Source organism: Akebia trifoliata, unplaced genomic scaffold (genome assembly GCF_017979445.1).
Source record: "Akebia trifoliata isolate Shusen 1 unplaced genomic scaffold, ASM1797944v1 Contig00643, whole genome shotgun sequence".
Lineage (NCBI taxonomy): Eukaryota > Viridiplantae > Streptophyta > Magnoliopsida > Ranunculales > Lardizabalaceae > Akebia > Akebia trifoliata.
This window is the reverse complement of record NW_028237134.1, coordinates 40,133-55,195: the sequence shown is the minus strand read 5'-3', so window position 1 is coordinate 55,195 and position 15,063 is coordinate 40,133. Positions and strand designations below refer to the sequence as shown.

General features: G+C 35.9%; 1 protein-coding gene and 1 long non-coding RNA gene across 2 annotated transcripts; one reads left to right on the top strand and one right to left on the bottom strand.

The window, feature by feature from the left end:
- The first annotated feature begins 1,999 nt into the window (after positions 1–1,999).
- On the top strand, positions 2,000–5,403 carry LOC147381202 (putative receptor-like protein kinase At3g47110). Its single transcript, XM_086430730.1, has 2 exons — positions 2,000–4,720; positions 4,818–5,403. Exons 1-2 carry the CDS (start codon positions 2,068–2,070, stop codon positions 5,216–5,218), a joined length of 3,054 nt encoding a protein of 1,017 aa, XP_086286856.1. The 5' UTR covers positions 2,000–2,067; the 3' UTR covers positions 5,219–5,403.
- Positions 5,404–7,011: 1,608 nt separating this feature from the next.
- On the bottom strand, positions 7,012–10,835 carry LOC147381201 (uncharacterized). Its single transcript, XR_015174726.1, has 4 exons — positions 10,680–10,835; positions 10,506–10,601; positions 10,261–10,356; positions 7,012–7,321 (listed from the first exon to the last, which is right to left on the bottom strand). It is a non-coding gene; the product is annotated as an uncharacterized LOC147381201 (long non-coding RNA).
- Between the last annotated feature and the right edge of the window lie 4,228 nt (positions 10,836–15,063).

Genomic DNA, 15,063 nt, shown 5'->3' with positions numbered 1-15,063 from the left:
GCCCACATATCCATGCGGTCCCCCCCCCCCCCCCCCCCCCCCACCACACGCACACGCACAAAAAAAAAAAAAATTTCCATTTGGCATAAGTTGGGGTCCCACATGACCTTAATTAGGTACGGAGCAAATCTCAGCTCTTTCTTTAGCGTGATTAAAGGGCATACGTTTAAGTGTATTAAACACACTTTGAAGATTGGATTTTGTATCGAAAATGACTTAGACAAAATTATTCTCACCAAAATACCCTCAAATTTTAATTTCTAAAGTGTATTTATTGCACTTCATCGCAAGTTCACACGTTAACAAAATCCAATTCTTTATGGGCCATTAGAAGTACGGACACCGACATTAGGTGGGATCTGCTGACTATCCAATGGGAATCGAATCTTGCTGCAGCTTTTACTGTTTATATTATATACGGATTATGAACTCATGAAAATGACTTGTAGAAAAAAAATATGCAAAATCCGCAATATTAAAACATGAAAAACAATGGTCGGTCAAAATTGAATCTTAGGAATACATATTGGTATCATCGAGATACATTCTACATCATGATCATGGGAGTTTATAATTTGGTAAGAAGTATGGGTTCAAAGGATTTGAACCGAGGACATGGGAATAATTCTTCAGACGTCTTCATGATATTCACATCCGGACATCTCAAGAACTTACTCTTCCATGGAGTTCAATCAATTATAAAGAACAATTTCATAAAATAAAAAAAATCCTCCAATTTCTACCCTTGCAGATAGGATAAATCAAAGTGCAAAAGTTGAGGCCAACATACACCACTCTACTAGGAAATTAAATTCCTTTTGTTACAAATATGTTGATTGCCACTGAACCAAAAACAACTCGACTTATCTTGGATTTCCATAGATCTCTCTTTCATATCTAGCCACTAAAGGAGCAATTGAAAAAGAAAACTGAGGATTTGATGACTCATGAAAAAAATCACATGATCTCAACCATGTAATTAAGAAATCCAATGGTTGGGATTTCATTCTAAATAACCCCTAACTTTTGGAGAGTAACTTGATAGCCTAGTTAGTATAGGTACCTATTTAATTAGGACCGAAAACCACAGTGGTGTTACCTTTTTGATGGAATTGATTAGAGTTGGGTCTCAAATGAAACTGAACCAATAGGAATTGATTAGAGTTGAGTTTAAAATGCAATTGAACCAATAGGAATCAAAACCATTAGTTTCTATGGCATGAAGTTCTTTTAATTTTCCATATAAACTATGCATTAAAACTTAATAAAATGAGTCTAAAGAATTATAGATTGGAAAGAAGATAAATTTTGATTTTTGGAAAACTATTGACTCATATCTTTATTATAACAAGTTGTAGTTAAGTTGATAATTTTTTGAAAAAAAGAAAAAAAAATTCTCAACATGCAAAATATTTTTTCTCATTCAATTATTGAGAACTAAGTTATATGGGTACCCATATTATATATGAGTCACAAGTCACAACAAATGGTCGATCTCGACCCTAAGAAGGAAAAGGGATGAAGGGGGCATTAAGAAAGAAAGAAATTTGAAGGATACATTAATAATTTTCCCCTACTCTTACCCCACTCAATATGAAGTTTTTGCTAGATCTATATACCAATTGATGTTGAGGGAAATTGTTTTATTCATTGACCCAAACGGCCCGGCACACTGTTCTGTATCCCTACCGTTTGTGATTCATATGTTTAATTAATAGAATCTTAATTATGGGTGTGATTCATATGCATGTGTGGATCACGTTGATTTGACTATCATTCCAAACTCATTAATTTCCTTTCAAAACAAAATCATATCTTCTATAGCATGTTTTTCGTGGAACACTTTTTGGGACAGCTAACCAACGAGTTTTCTGCTGACTCAGGATCACATACAAAAACGCGTTAATTTATCATGACTCCTCATCGCACTTGATCAAAAACGCCTTGATTTATCACGACTCCTCACTTATTTCCAATGTATGCATTTTTCAGCGCACTCACTCTTTTGTCTATAAATATAAGTCACCATGCAATTGCAAACCCACAAGAGAGCTTACATTTTTAATAATGATGATGAGTGCATTTAGTTTCTTTTTTCTGTATTCCATCATTTTCTTGCCCATTGGTTTACCAATAGGATCTGGCATCATCCTAAAAGGGAATGAAACAGATCGACTTGCCTTGATTGCCTTCAAGGATCTTGTATCTGACGATCCTCAGGGAGTTCTGACCTCTTGGAACTCTTCTCTCCATTTTTGTGAATGGCAAGGTATTACATGCAGTCGTCGACATCAAAGGGTGTTAATATTGAAACTCAATTCCCGAAGGTTAGTAGGATCCCTAACTCCTTATATTGGGAACCTTTCTTTCCTAAGGTCCATAAATCTTGAAAACAACAGCTTCCAAGGCGAAATACCCCAAGAAGTTGGCCATTTGTTCAGATTACAAGTATTAAATATGACCAATAATTCTTTTGTTGGCAAAATACCAATCAATGTGTCCCATTGCTCTGACCTCAGAATCCTTCGTTTAGGTGGAAACAAGTTTGTTGGGAATATACCCATTGAATTTGGCTCTCTATCCAAGCTCATTGGATTGTCTCTTTCTAACAACAATCTAACCGGTTGGATTCCAACTTCCTTTGGTAATCTTTCATCTATTAAGTTTCTTTATCTAGCAGAAAATAGTATAGAAGGAGGTATTCCAAGTTCCCTTTGCCAACTAAAAAATCTAGAGTATCTTGGACTTGGTCCAAATCTTTTGTCTGGCGTGTTTCCTCCCTGTCTCTACAATATTTCTTCTTTAGAAATTATTTCTATAACAGATAACCAGCTAATTGGGAGTCTTCCACTTGAGATAGGCCTCAATCTTCTGAATATCCATGAATTTCTTATTGGAGGAAATCTTTTTTTTGGATCCATTCCTATATCATTGTTCAATGCTTCAAGACTCGAGATGCTTGATATCAGTGGTAACAATTTTGCTGGAAATGTCCCTCTTGAGGTTGGAAACCTAAAGGTTGTTCGAGTTCTAGGTATAAGTTTCAATCATCTTGGAAGTGGAAAAGTTGATGATTTGAAATTCCTCAATTCATTGACCAACTGCTCCAATCTAGAGGTGTTGGAATTCAGTCTTAATAATTTTGGAGGTAAGCTACCTAACTCTATAGGCAATCTATCAACCCAACTCACTGAACTATATCTTGCAAAAAATCAAATATTCGGAATCATTCCATCTGAAATTGGGAATCTCATTAACCTAATTACATTGGATATGCGTGTTAACTTTCTCGATGGTAGTATTCCCAAGGAAATTGGGAAGCTTCAAAAGCTGCAAGGATTAGATTTAAGTGCAAATAGATTTTCAGGATATATTCCGAATTCCTTAGCCAACATCACTCAAATATCTTCTCTTGATTTATCCCATAATTCCTTAGTAGGAAACATCATTTCAAATTTTGAAAATTCTAAATTTTTACAGATTTTGGATCTTTCTAAAAATAATCTTGATGGAACTATACCCAAATGGGTCATTGGTTCATCCTCACAGTTAATTTACCTTAATTTAGCTTATAATTCATTTACTGGGTCAATACCTTTGGAAGTGGGTAACATGAAAAGTCTTGCATTGCTAAATCTTTCTGAGAACAATATGTCTGGAGAAATTCCTAACACACTTGGTAGTTGTTTGAGCTTGGAAAACCTTTATTTGCAAGGTAATTTCTTTCAAGGACCCATTCCCTCATCTTTTAGCGCTTTGAAGGCTATTCAAGATGTAGATCTTTCATGCAATCACTTATCTGGAAAAATTCCTAAAGATCTTGACAACCTTCCCTTTTTGGAAAAATTGAATCTGTCCGTAAATGATCTTGAGGGTGAGGTACCAATAAAGGGAGTCTTTCAAAATACAAGCGCATTTACTCTCTTCGGAAATGGTAAACTTTGTGGGGGCATACCGAAACTTCAGTTACCTCCATGCCTCATTCAAAAATCTAAGCAAAGACGAATATCTCTTGCTTTCAAGGTAACAATTGGTGCAATTATATTTACTATTGTGGTTGCATCTATTCTTGTTCTATATTGGAGGAGAAAGCCAAGAATGAAACCTTCTTCTTCAAAAAATTTCTTGGGTGATTGGTATGAAAGGGTTTCCTACAATGAACTCCATAAAGCAACAGAGGGATTTTCTTCAGCAAACTTGATTGGAATTGGAAATTTTGGCTCTGTGTATAAAGGAGTTCTTCATCCAGATGAAAGACTTATTGCAGTGAAGGTATTCAACCTTAATGTACGAGGAGGTTCGAGGAGTTTTATGAACGAGTGTAAAGCTTTAAGAAAAGTCCGACATCGAAATTTACTCAAGATCATAACTGCATGCTCAAGTGTCGACTTTAGAGGCAATGATTTCAAAGCTCTCATTTTTGAGTTCATGAGTAATGGGAGTCTTGAAGACTTGTTGCACCCAAGTGAAAACAGAAGGCATTCGAACTTTCATCAGAGACTAAGCATAACGATTGACATTGCTTGTGCATTGGATTATCTTCATAATCATGGCCAAACACCAATTATTCATTGTGATCTAAAGCCAAGCAATATTCTTCTTGACGATGACATGACAGCCCACGTGGCTGACTTTGGTTTGGTAAAAATTCTTTCTCAGAGCAGTGAAATTGAAACCAATCCAGTACTTATACAAGGTTCTGTTGGGTATATTCCTCCAGGTATTTATCAATCTTTTTTAAGTTCATCTGGTAATTTTAATTGGTCCAATAACATGTTAATTTTTAAAAAATTGATTATACAATGCATGAATTGCAGAGTATGGTATGGGTGCTGAGATCTCTAAGCAAGGAGATGTATACAGTTATGGAATACTTGTGTTGGAGATGTTCACGGGAAAGAGGCCGACAGATGAAATTTTTAGGGATGGTCTAAGCCTTCATGAGTTTTCAAAAATGGCATTGACTGGGCGAGTGATGGAAGTAGTAGATCCACGTTTACTTTCAGAAGATCATAATCAAGTTACCAATGATTTTGAAAGTCATCAAAGATACAAAGCAACAGATAAAATGCAAGAATGCTTGATTTCCATTTTCAAAATTGGAGTTCTATGTTCTACAGAGTCATTGGGTGACCGAATGGAAATCAAAGACGTTCTCACAGAGTTGCATATTATTACGAAAATGTTTCATGAAGGCATAATCCATTCAAAGATTTAGGTTCAGTTTTTCATATCTTTTATTATTATTATTATTATTATTATTATTATTATTGTGTACTTCTTTAGAACTGTTTAGGCATGTCATTCTACATTTTTGTACAATTTAGTTTATTCAAACCCAAATGAGGGGTTCCATCTGTAATGACCTTTAGTAATTTATTTTTCGCTAGTCGAAATTCCCAATCTTTCTGCAACGTCCATGATTTGCTTAGTTTTAACCCCAATTAATCATTTTCCGAAAAAACAATTCTGTGTGATATTTTACTAGGACTCGAATGATGTATTAGTAGAAGAATTACAAGGGCCTTGCCCTTAATTTACAACTCTGACAATAGGAAGATCCGACCGATCTCCCTAGAAACATTTTTTTTACAATGATTGGCAAGCTATTAACATTGTTAAACCCAAAGGACTGAAGATTAAAGGGAAAAATTTGCAAGCACATTGATAGTAAAATTCATCTCTCACCAAGCATGTTGCACTTCCCAAGTAATTAGAGAAAGAAAAGTTTTTATTCGATGAAGTCCCGTTTCCAAACGCCAAGGAATCATTCCTCCACGTAAAGCATTTACCAATAGCATAGAATATGTTTCAATTAGCAGTCTTGTATCTTTTAAATTCAAAGTATCAAGCACTGCGCATTCGAAATTCTGCCCAATTATTTGAGCCCACTCCGAACCACCAACACCCAGCTTGAATGAAGGATCCACTGTTCCTCTCAAGATATCCCTCCCCCCCATATGCACTACCTGGGTTGCCTAGAGAGCTATATTAAGTTTAATCCAATTGATTGAAGGAGGCATTCATTTGATTTGAATCAACTTTCTTATCCGAGTGTGGTGAACTGGAATTTGCAAAGAATGAAGAATATCCTTCTCAGTAGCACTAGAAGAATGCTTAAAGTTATGCACACATAGAAGTTCAACAAAGCATTTGAGAATAGACTGAACCACCGATTGAAAAGAGGCCTCAATCGCCACCATTGAATATAAGACAGTTTCTTCCAACTACAAATCCCAAACCAATGTCCAAGGCACCAAAAAACTACACAGTTGCTAATTGGGACGACAGATGGAGAATAATACCATCATAGCATTTGATGAGATGGTCGAGTTTGGAAAGGAACTTCCAATGGTAATGTACCAAAGGTCAGCCAAAGGGATTGAGCAAACTTACAACCAAAAAAAAAAGTGAGAGAGGGCCTCTTTACCCTGTCAATAGAGCACAACTGGTGGCAAAATAAATACCCCATTTTCTACAAAAGGTTTAAACTTGGTGGGTAGAGGAGCTTTCCAAATACTCTCAACATCTTTGCATAGTACTTCTATGCCAAATCAAGTCCCAAGCACTTCCAGAAGTAAAGTGCCTAGATTCGGTGATCATCCAGATTATCTTATCCTCTCCACTGACGTGAAGATGAGAATTAAGAATTTCCTTCACTGATCAGGGCCTTATAATCTATAATTTAACCCACATTATCACGGCACTTATAAGATTCCCTAACTTAATTGTACCATAATTCGCGAATAATCATGTATTCCATCTATGTCAATGCCTTACATGATTCATTCATACTAAAATTGACATAATTGCATGAAATATACTAATTTTGGAACAACTGATTACATGTGTTCAACTGTACAGGCTAAAGATCAGAAGCATAAAAAAGAACACATGTGATCTCTATTGAATGAGACCTTTCTCGATTTTTTCCTTTTTTTTTTTTTTTTTGTGATCTAATCTAAGTAGGCACATAACAAATAATTATAATAACAATCTACAGCTACAAGATGGACAAAGACAAATAATTAAGAGGCTTTGAATAATATAGATTACAGAAAAAAAATGAATCAATTTTTAAACTGTTACAAATAACTTTCAAATAATTCAGACATTTTGCAACAAACACATTTTTTTCTCGATGAGGCTATGCAGTGGATCTGGGCATTTTATATTGTTTCTTGAGAAACTGAGAGGCTTCTGAATCACTTCGGTGGCATAAAATTCTCAATAGAGTTTGAGTGTCGGCGCCCAGTTTGCTTCTGCTACCTTGCACTTCTAAACCACTTGCAAATTTCAGGTCATCAATTAACACTCGAGTCTGGGAAAAAGTAAAAAAATATATTTAAATTAAAATAACAATAAAAAATATTGGAGTCAACCACAGAAATCCTATTTCGCCGTCATCATCATCATCTACAACTCTAACCAGAAAAAGATGGTGAAGAATAATAACTTATATAAACCAAGGAGCCATTTTTTGATTTCTGGTGGGGATATTGTTTGGACCTATTATTAGGGGCAAGGATATTTGCACCCACCATTCGTGCTCACTGCGCCCACTTCAAACACATTTGGGGTGGAAAGCATAGAGGTAAGTAGGAGCAGAGAGCAGAAATGGTGGGTGCAAATATAGGCTAGCCATTTTATTAGCCCTAATACCACATCTTGATTGATTGTCATATTAGCTATTTAAAAAAAGCGTTGCAATTTTTCCAAGCTTGAAAACTTGACTCGAATGTCCATAAAGTTGAGTCAACTTGATGACTAGCGAGTTGAATAAGGAAATCCAATAAAGTTCTTAATATTATAACACTTCTATCAATTTAAAATATCAATCACATTTCTTTGCAGTATTCAAAAAAAGAACATTAAATAGAACACAACATGGTCAAGTTATCTGACTAGGTCAATTTCCAAGTTCATGAGTCTGTACACAGATGATAGATTCACCTCAAAATTCTATGAAGTCAAGTCGACTTGTCGGAGTTTTAAAATGATTCGTCAAGTTCTAGATCTATGACCTGTTGTATATTTAAAAGGAACAAAAATAATGGGCCAAAAAAGCTCCACTCATTTTAAATCACCAACTGAAATAGTCAATCATAACAGGAAATGGAAGTTTTCCGCAATTTTTTCTTTATAAATTGTTTCCTTCACATAGTTAGCTATGGTTGTTATTAGTAATTACAATTGCTAATTAGAGTATGCAATAACTGATCAGCTTGGCCACTGATGAACCAATAAGGAAGTGCAACAATAGATCACATTTTTGGGATAATGGTAATTCGTGAAGTACCGGACATTTTCAACGACCATCCAAAAGAAGGTGACAGCTTAGAAGTTGGGATGGTTTGCTTGCCAAAGAAGCAACGGTGCTTGGGATTAGAAGGTTGGGTTTAATGAATCCCGCTCTTCTAGATAAGTGGCTTTGGAGGTTTGGTGCAGAGGAGAATAGCATTTGAAGGATGGTTATTGAGGCATAATTCAGAGTGGAAGATAAGAGGTTGGAAGCATAGTCACCAAAGTCTCTGACTTATTGAAAAAGTTGAGATTAAATCTTGACTTTTTCCATCACTGATTTAATCATGACCTTTCTAATGATAGGCGACTTTTACAAACTTCATCATTAAATCACGAATAATGTGTAAAATAATGAGGATACAAATGAGAATGACATTGATCTGATGTTCTGATTTGTTATTGAATCCTAATTCAGACTCATGACTGTGGTCTTTTTAATATCTTGAATATGTTGGGAATTTGTGGTTACTTGTCATGGATGCATAAATAATATCAACATGTGAATACTAGATTTATCATTCTAGTTTGATATGGAACTTGATGATATAATATGGAAACACCAGTTAGTAGGAACAACTACATAGCCCTAACCTAGCTCGATTTTTCCCCTACTTTTTTTTTATGTTTCCCGATTTTTCTCTTGCCGACTTATTCCTGGCTATGGTTGGGAAAGTAGGCAATCTTGATAATCTCATGGGCATAGGTTGTGGAAGGGGATTCTTAAACTCTTACCTGCTCTTCGTAGAAAATTTTGGTGCAGAGTTGGGGGCAGAAGTCATGTTCAGTTTTGGGAGAACATTTGGTGTGGGGATTCTTTGATGATCAGCTTTTCCGAATTGTTTGCAATATTGCAAAAAAAAAGGTATGCTGATTGTATCATTCCTCATTGGGACTTCGGGTTTAGAAGAGGTTTCAATGTCTAGGAAGTGGAGGTGGTTGCATTGTTGATGACACATATTGGCAATGTTTCGTTAAGGATGGGTGTGGAGGATGAAAGATCTTCAGTTGGAAGTCAAGATGGTGTGCTATCAATCAAGTCATTCTATATTTTTTTGTGCAATTGTGTATATCCGTTTGTGGCGGTGTCCATTTGGGGCCTGAGGGTATCGTCAAAAGTGGCATTCCTTTTATGGTGTTTAGTGTTAAGGAAAATTCTTACGATGGACCAAATTATTAAGAAATTTTTCGGGGGCCAAATATTTGCCTCGTGTATGGTCAATGAGGAGTTGGCCGATCACACTCTTATTCACTGTTCCAATGTGCATTAGGTCTTGGGAGTAGTTTCTCAATTTGTTCAGTATTGTGTGTTGTCTGCCCCAGTCAGTGCAATCCTTGTTTATGTCCTGGGCTGGGTGGGTGTCTCCTTCAAGGACTCCAAGAGATTGGTCAGCAGCACAACTCCCTTTCCAGTATGTACGTGTTATGGAAGGAGCGTAATAAAAGATCCTTTGAAGGGAAGCTTGAGTCAATGCAAGACTTGATTATGTCAATTTTAAGTATTTCATTTTCGAAGATATTTTGTTTAGATGGGATCGGGTCTGCGGTTTAGCGTCAGCATAGTGTGTCTTGAGTCGGTTCTACTATTTTTGAATCTTTAGCTGGTCATCACAACTGCTTTCTAATAATAAAAAAATTGCTTACCAAAAATTGAGAAGACCTTGGTTTTTTCACTGAACAGTCCTGGTTTATCTCCTAACTAATGAGATGAGGTTTTAAACCTTAGTTCGGATGACTGAAAGGCCTGATCAAATGTGTTGAGAAATTCTCATATATAATTGGCTAGTGTTGAAATTAAACATACTTCTTGATGTTCAACACTAGAATCAAGGCAAGGCAATTTTCAGTCCATCGATGGGGTGGCACCACATCACTAAAACTTCCTCTAAGACAAGCCTGTCAGATGGGTTTCAGTTATGTTCAACTATCTAAGAAGAAAAGGGCAGTGCAAGGACTAACCTCACATCCATGCAACTTTATTATATGCCTGACACGCGACACTTGGTTTTCAACAAACCCTTGGGGAAGCCCATCTCCACCGGATATGAAGAATTCCTGTAGCACAAACAGAACAATGTGAAGACTTTTGTTATCATTTTTCATAAATTTGCATACACAATGAGAATAATGAGAAGCAATGAATTTAGTTCTCTAAAGTTTGGCAGAAATATCCTCAATAGTACACTACAGAACTGTGAACGCACCTTCAAGATTTCTAGATCTTCCTCTAATAATTTAGCATCGTTTGGGACGAAGTGACGGGATGGACCTCCATCTAATATCACCCTAAGTAAACCCTCCTGGCAAAGCATACAAACTGGCATCAAATTGAAAATTCTAACTGTGAATCTTACAACATGTAGGGTAACAACACAAACCAGTGATGATTGAAGGAGGCCTGTCACAATGCGATCTCTAAGTGGCTCAACAATGACATCACATAATTGATTTAGTACCTGAAGCAATTGATAACGAATGCCCTGAGTGTTAAATAAAAATATTTAAAAGGACACATATTACACTAAAAAATCTTGGCAGCTAGATGAACGATTTTTTCTCCCATCTCCAACATTCAATTCCTTAAGTGGGAAAGGCTACCCTTTCTATTGTAAACAAATATTTTGATCAGGTGACTAGGTTTATTGATCTTGCCAACATACTCCATACCATGGTTTATAATGCTATCAGACAATGTATTAAATTTTTATTTGGGTATATATTTTTTTCATCTTGGAGATGGAAATATTTCGAATAATAAGGAAATTTATGCAGTTTTCATTGAAATGATGCAAAAGTAGTGGAACCGATGGAAATATTGAGAATTTTTTTTATTGAAACATAACCACACACTTATAAATCATTCAATACAATAAACAAACATACGTCATGTGGAAAGAAAAAAAAAAGGTCAACAATGTTCCACTATATGGACACGGAAGAATTGACAGCCTGAAATTTGAAAACAACTCTATACTATACGGAAATGCGAATAAAAGTGACACATCAAGTACACACATCATAATATGTAAAACACTTCCTTAACAATCAAACTATTAGTATTGTCATGCATTATAAGATTTATTATTATTTTTAAATATGTATGAATAAATTACTAATATATCTAACCAAGAAGAAAATGAACAATTGTATGTGCGTGCTTGTATGGGCAATACTAATATACTTAGAGAAGAATTATGGAAAAGTAATTGTCAAGTCTCATAATGAGAGCTTGACAAATATATATATATATTAATCAAATAGTGAATGGACATAAACACCCTTCCATAGAAATAATAGAAAGTAAAAATAAATTAAAATATTAAACATAAATATTATTTCCAATATTCCCCCTCAAACAAGATGAGAATTAGTCACAAAAGGACCAACAGACTTCGTAAGCATATCGGCAAGTTGATCTGAAGAAGTCACAAAGACTGTTTGAAGAGCATCAGATCGAACTTTCTACCTGAGAAAATGAATATCAACCTCTATATGTTTGGTCCTTTCATAGAGAACTGAGCCAGAGACAAGCATGATGGCAGGCTTGTTATTACAAAATAAAGTGAAAGAATCAAAGAAAGGAAATCCCAATTCCGACAGTAAAGATCTAAGCTAAATAAGCTCACAAGTGCCAAGGGCCATAGCCCGATACTCAACTTTAGCAGAAGAATGAGAAACTACACTCTATTTTTTAATTTGCCATGAGATCAAGTTACTATCATGGAAAGTACAAAAACTAGGGTAAATCTCCTATTTGTAAGAGAACCAGCATAATCAACATCAGTGAAACAAAACAACTGTGGTTGAGCAGTAGACGAGTAGAAAAGCCCAATACTAGGACGAGACACATGTAGCGTAGAGTATGCATGAATTGACTGATTACACTAACCACAAAGGTCAAATCTGATTTAATGTTAGTCAGATAAATCAGACGGCCTACGAGTCTTTGATAAGAACAAATATTAGATAAAAGATCATCGGATTCAATATGAAGACGATGATTCTAATTCAAAGGAGAGAAAACAAGATGACAACCAAGCATCCCAGTGTCCTAAAAAAAATTCATTGTGTATTTGCGCTGAGATAGCAAGATACCACGGTGAGAGCTAGTCACTTTTATCCCCCAAGAAGTACTTAAGGGGACTCAAGTCCTTAACCTCAAAAGCACGATCCAATAACATCTTTACTTTGTCAATTTACTGTGCACGATCTCTAGTCACAATAATATCATCAACATAAACAAACAAAAATAGTGCAACAACCATCAACTCCTCGACAAACAAAGCAAATATTATCTGAGTGATATCTGAAAAACTCCATAGATAAAATAACCTCAAAGAAACCCTAAAACCAGACTAGTGAGAACTACTTCAGATTATACAGAGATTTGAGGAGATGATAAACCTTCCCCGAATACTCCCCATGAAAATGAAATCCAGGAGAGGGGTCCATGTAAATAACCTCAGTCAAATCACCATTTAGAAAGGCATTCTTCATATTGAGTTGGTAAAGACGACACGAATGACATGCAACTAAAGAGATAAGAAGGCGAACAGTGGAGCGTTTTTCTACAGGAGCAAATATAGCACTTAAAATCTTTCCCTGGAGTCTACGTAAAGCCCTTAGCAATAAGATGTGCCTTGTACCGATAAATAGTGCCATCCGCGAGATATTTAATAGTGAAAACCTATTTGCAACCAAAAGTCTGCTTCCCAAAGGGTAGGGGAACAAGCGCCCAGGTATGATTTTTCTACAAAGCATCCATCTCAACAATCATGACTCCATTTTAGTTAGGATTTCACAACGCCTTTGATACAAATCGAGGAATCTCGAATAAAATCAGTGGCGACAAGGTAGGCTTGATATTAAGGGAGAATCCCTGATAGAAAATAAATTGGGCAATAGGATGATCAGTAACACGCTACCATTTACCACTACGAAGCGCAATAGGCAAGTGAGAGTCAAAAATATAAAGAATAAGAGGAAGAGTAGAAAAGGGTATACTTGAATCAAAGGAGGAGGTTGGCAAGGTTAGAGAGGGGCGAGGGCAACGAAAGTAAACCTTGAGCAACTGCAAAGATGAAGATAGAGAGAAAATCAAAGATGGTAGCACTATAGGAAAGGAATCCTACAAAGAAGATGTAGCACGAAAGTAGGGAATATTTTCAAAAAAGGTGACATCAAAATAATGAATTACACGATGAGAAATGGGATCATAATAGTGATACCCCTTTGACATAGACGAATAATCCAAGAAAACATACCAAATGGTTTTGTTATCTAATTTTGTGTGATGAAGGGTCATGTCCTGATCAAAACAAATGTATCCACAAACTCTAAGAGTAATGGAAAAGAGAATGTTATCAAATAGAAAAACATGAAAAGGCACTTGTCCCTACTAAGGTGCTACTTGGAACACGGTTAAGAAGAAAAATTGCAATGAGAACTATCATATTCCAGTATAATTTGGGAACATATATCCCTCGAAGAAGACGACGAACAATGCTTATGAGGTGGTGATTCTTACGTTCTGTCACCCCATTATATTCAGGAATGTAGGGATAAGTCAATTGATGAAGCATACCATGTTCATAAATGGGATCGAATCCCATAGAAATATATAGCCCCTCTATCCCCCCCCCCCCCTTTATCAAACCTAAGAGATTTAACAATGATTTTTATTGAGTCTAAATCATTTTAAGAAAATTAACAAAAATAAGAAGCACCTCAGAACGTGAATGCATCAAATAAATCCAAGTACAACGAGAATAGTCGTCAATAAATGTAATATAATATCTATAACCATTAAAAAAAGTAACAATGGAAAGCCTCCACACATCAGAAGGAACTAAATCAAATATTTCATTAAACCAATGCATGCGAGGAATAAAAGAAGTAGATGTGTATGTAAAAAGCTCACACACAGAGTATTAAAACTTGTGGTCACTCCAAGAAGTTTTTAAAGTAGGAAATAAATGACATAAGTGTTGAAAATTAGCATATCCTAAGCGAGCATGCCATAAATCAAAAGCCTGAGAAGAAAAAGTATAACTCTCAGAGAATAGAAATATGAAAATCGGAATATCAATAGGGTGAGATCCAAATAGGTATAGTCCATTCCTTTCATACCCCTTGTCAAAAATCCTCCTCAAAGTCAGGTCCTAAAAAATACAATAAGTAAGAAAATAAAGTTACAGGCAATTTAAAGATTTGATAATGGTACTCACAAACAAAAGGTCATGAGATAGGTTAGGAACATGAAGAACAAATTCAAGAGAAAATATTTCTTTGTAAAATCCCTTACTTAAAGGGTCAACCATAATTATAACTTTAGATCATGTATTTCTTAGAATAGCTTCCCGTGTATCTACTTATACCTTTGTACTCTACTATTGGAATACAATGAAAGCAGAAACTTCTGACACATAGTACAACTTTGCTGAATCAAGTCCAAAGCACTTCGAGAAGTAGAGTGCCTAGATTCAGTGGTCATCCAGATGATCTTATCCTCTCCACTGACGTGAAGATGAGAATTAAGAATTTCCTTCACTTATTAATGAAAGCGCCCTCGATCCGCGGGGTGCGCGGATCCGCTTTTGACCCTTGAGGTTTGGGAGTCGCCACCTAGTTATTTCGGTCTAGGAACCGATCAATGACTCTAAACGGATAAAAGCTAATCTAAAACCAAAAAAACTGAATTCGGGGATCAAGTTACGGGGTTGGAAGGTGTTAGGCACCAACCCCGCCCGGCCAAAGCCGGTC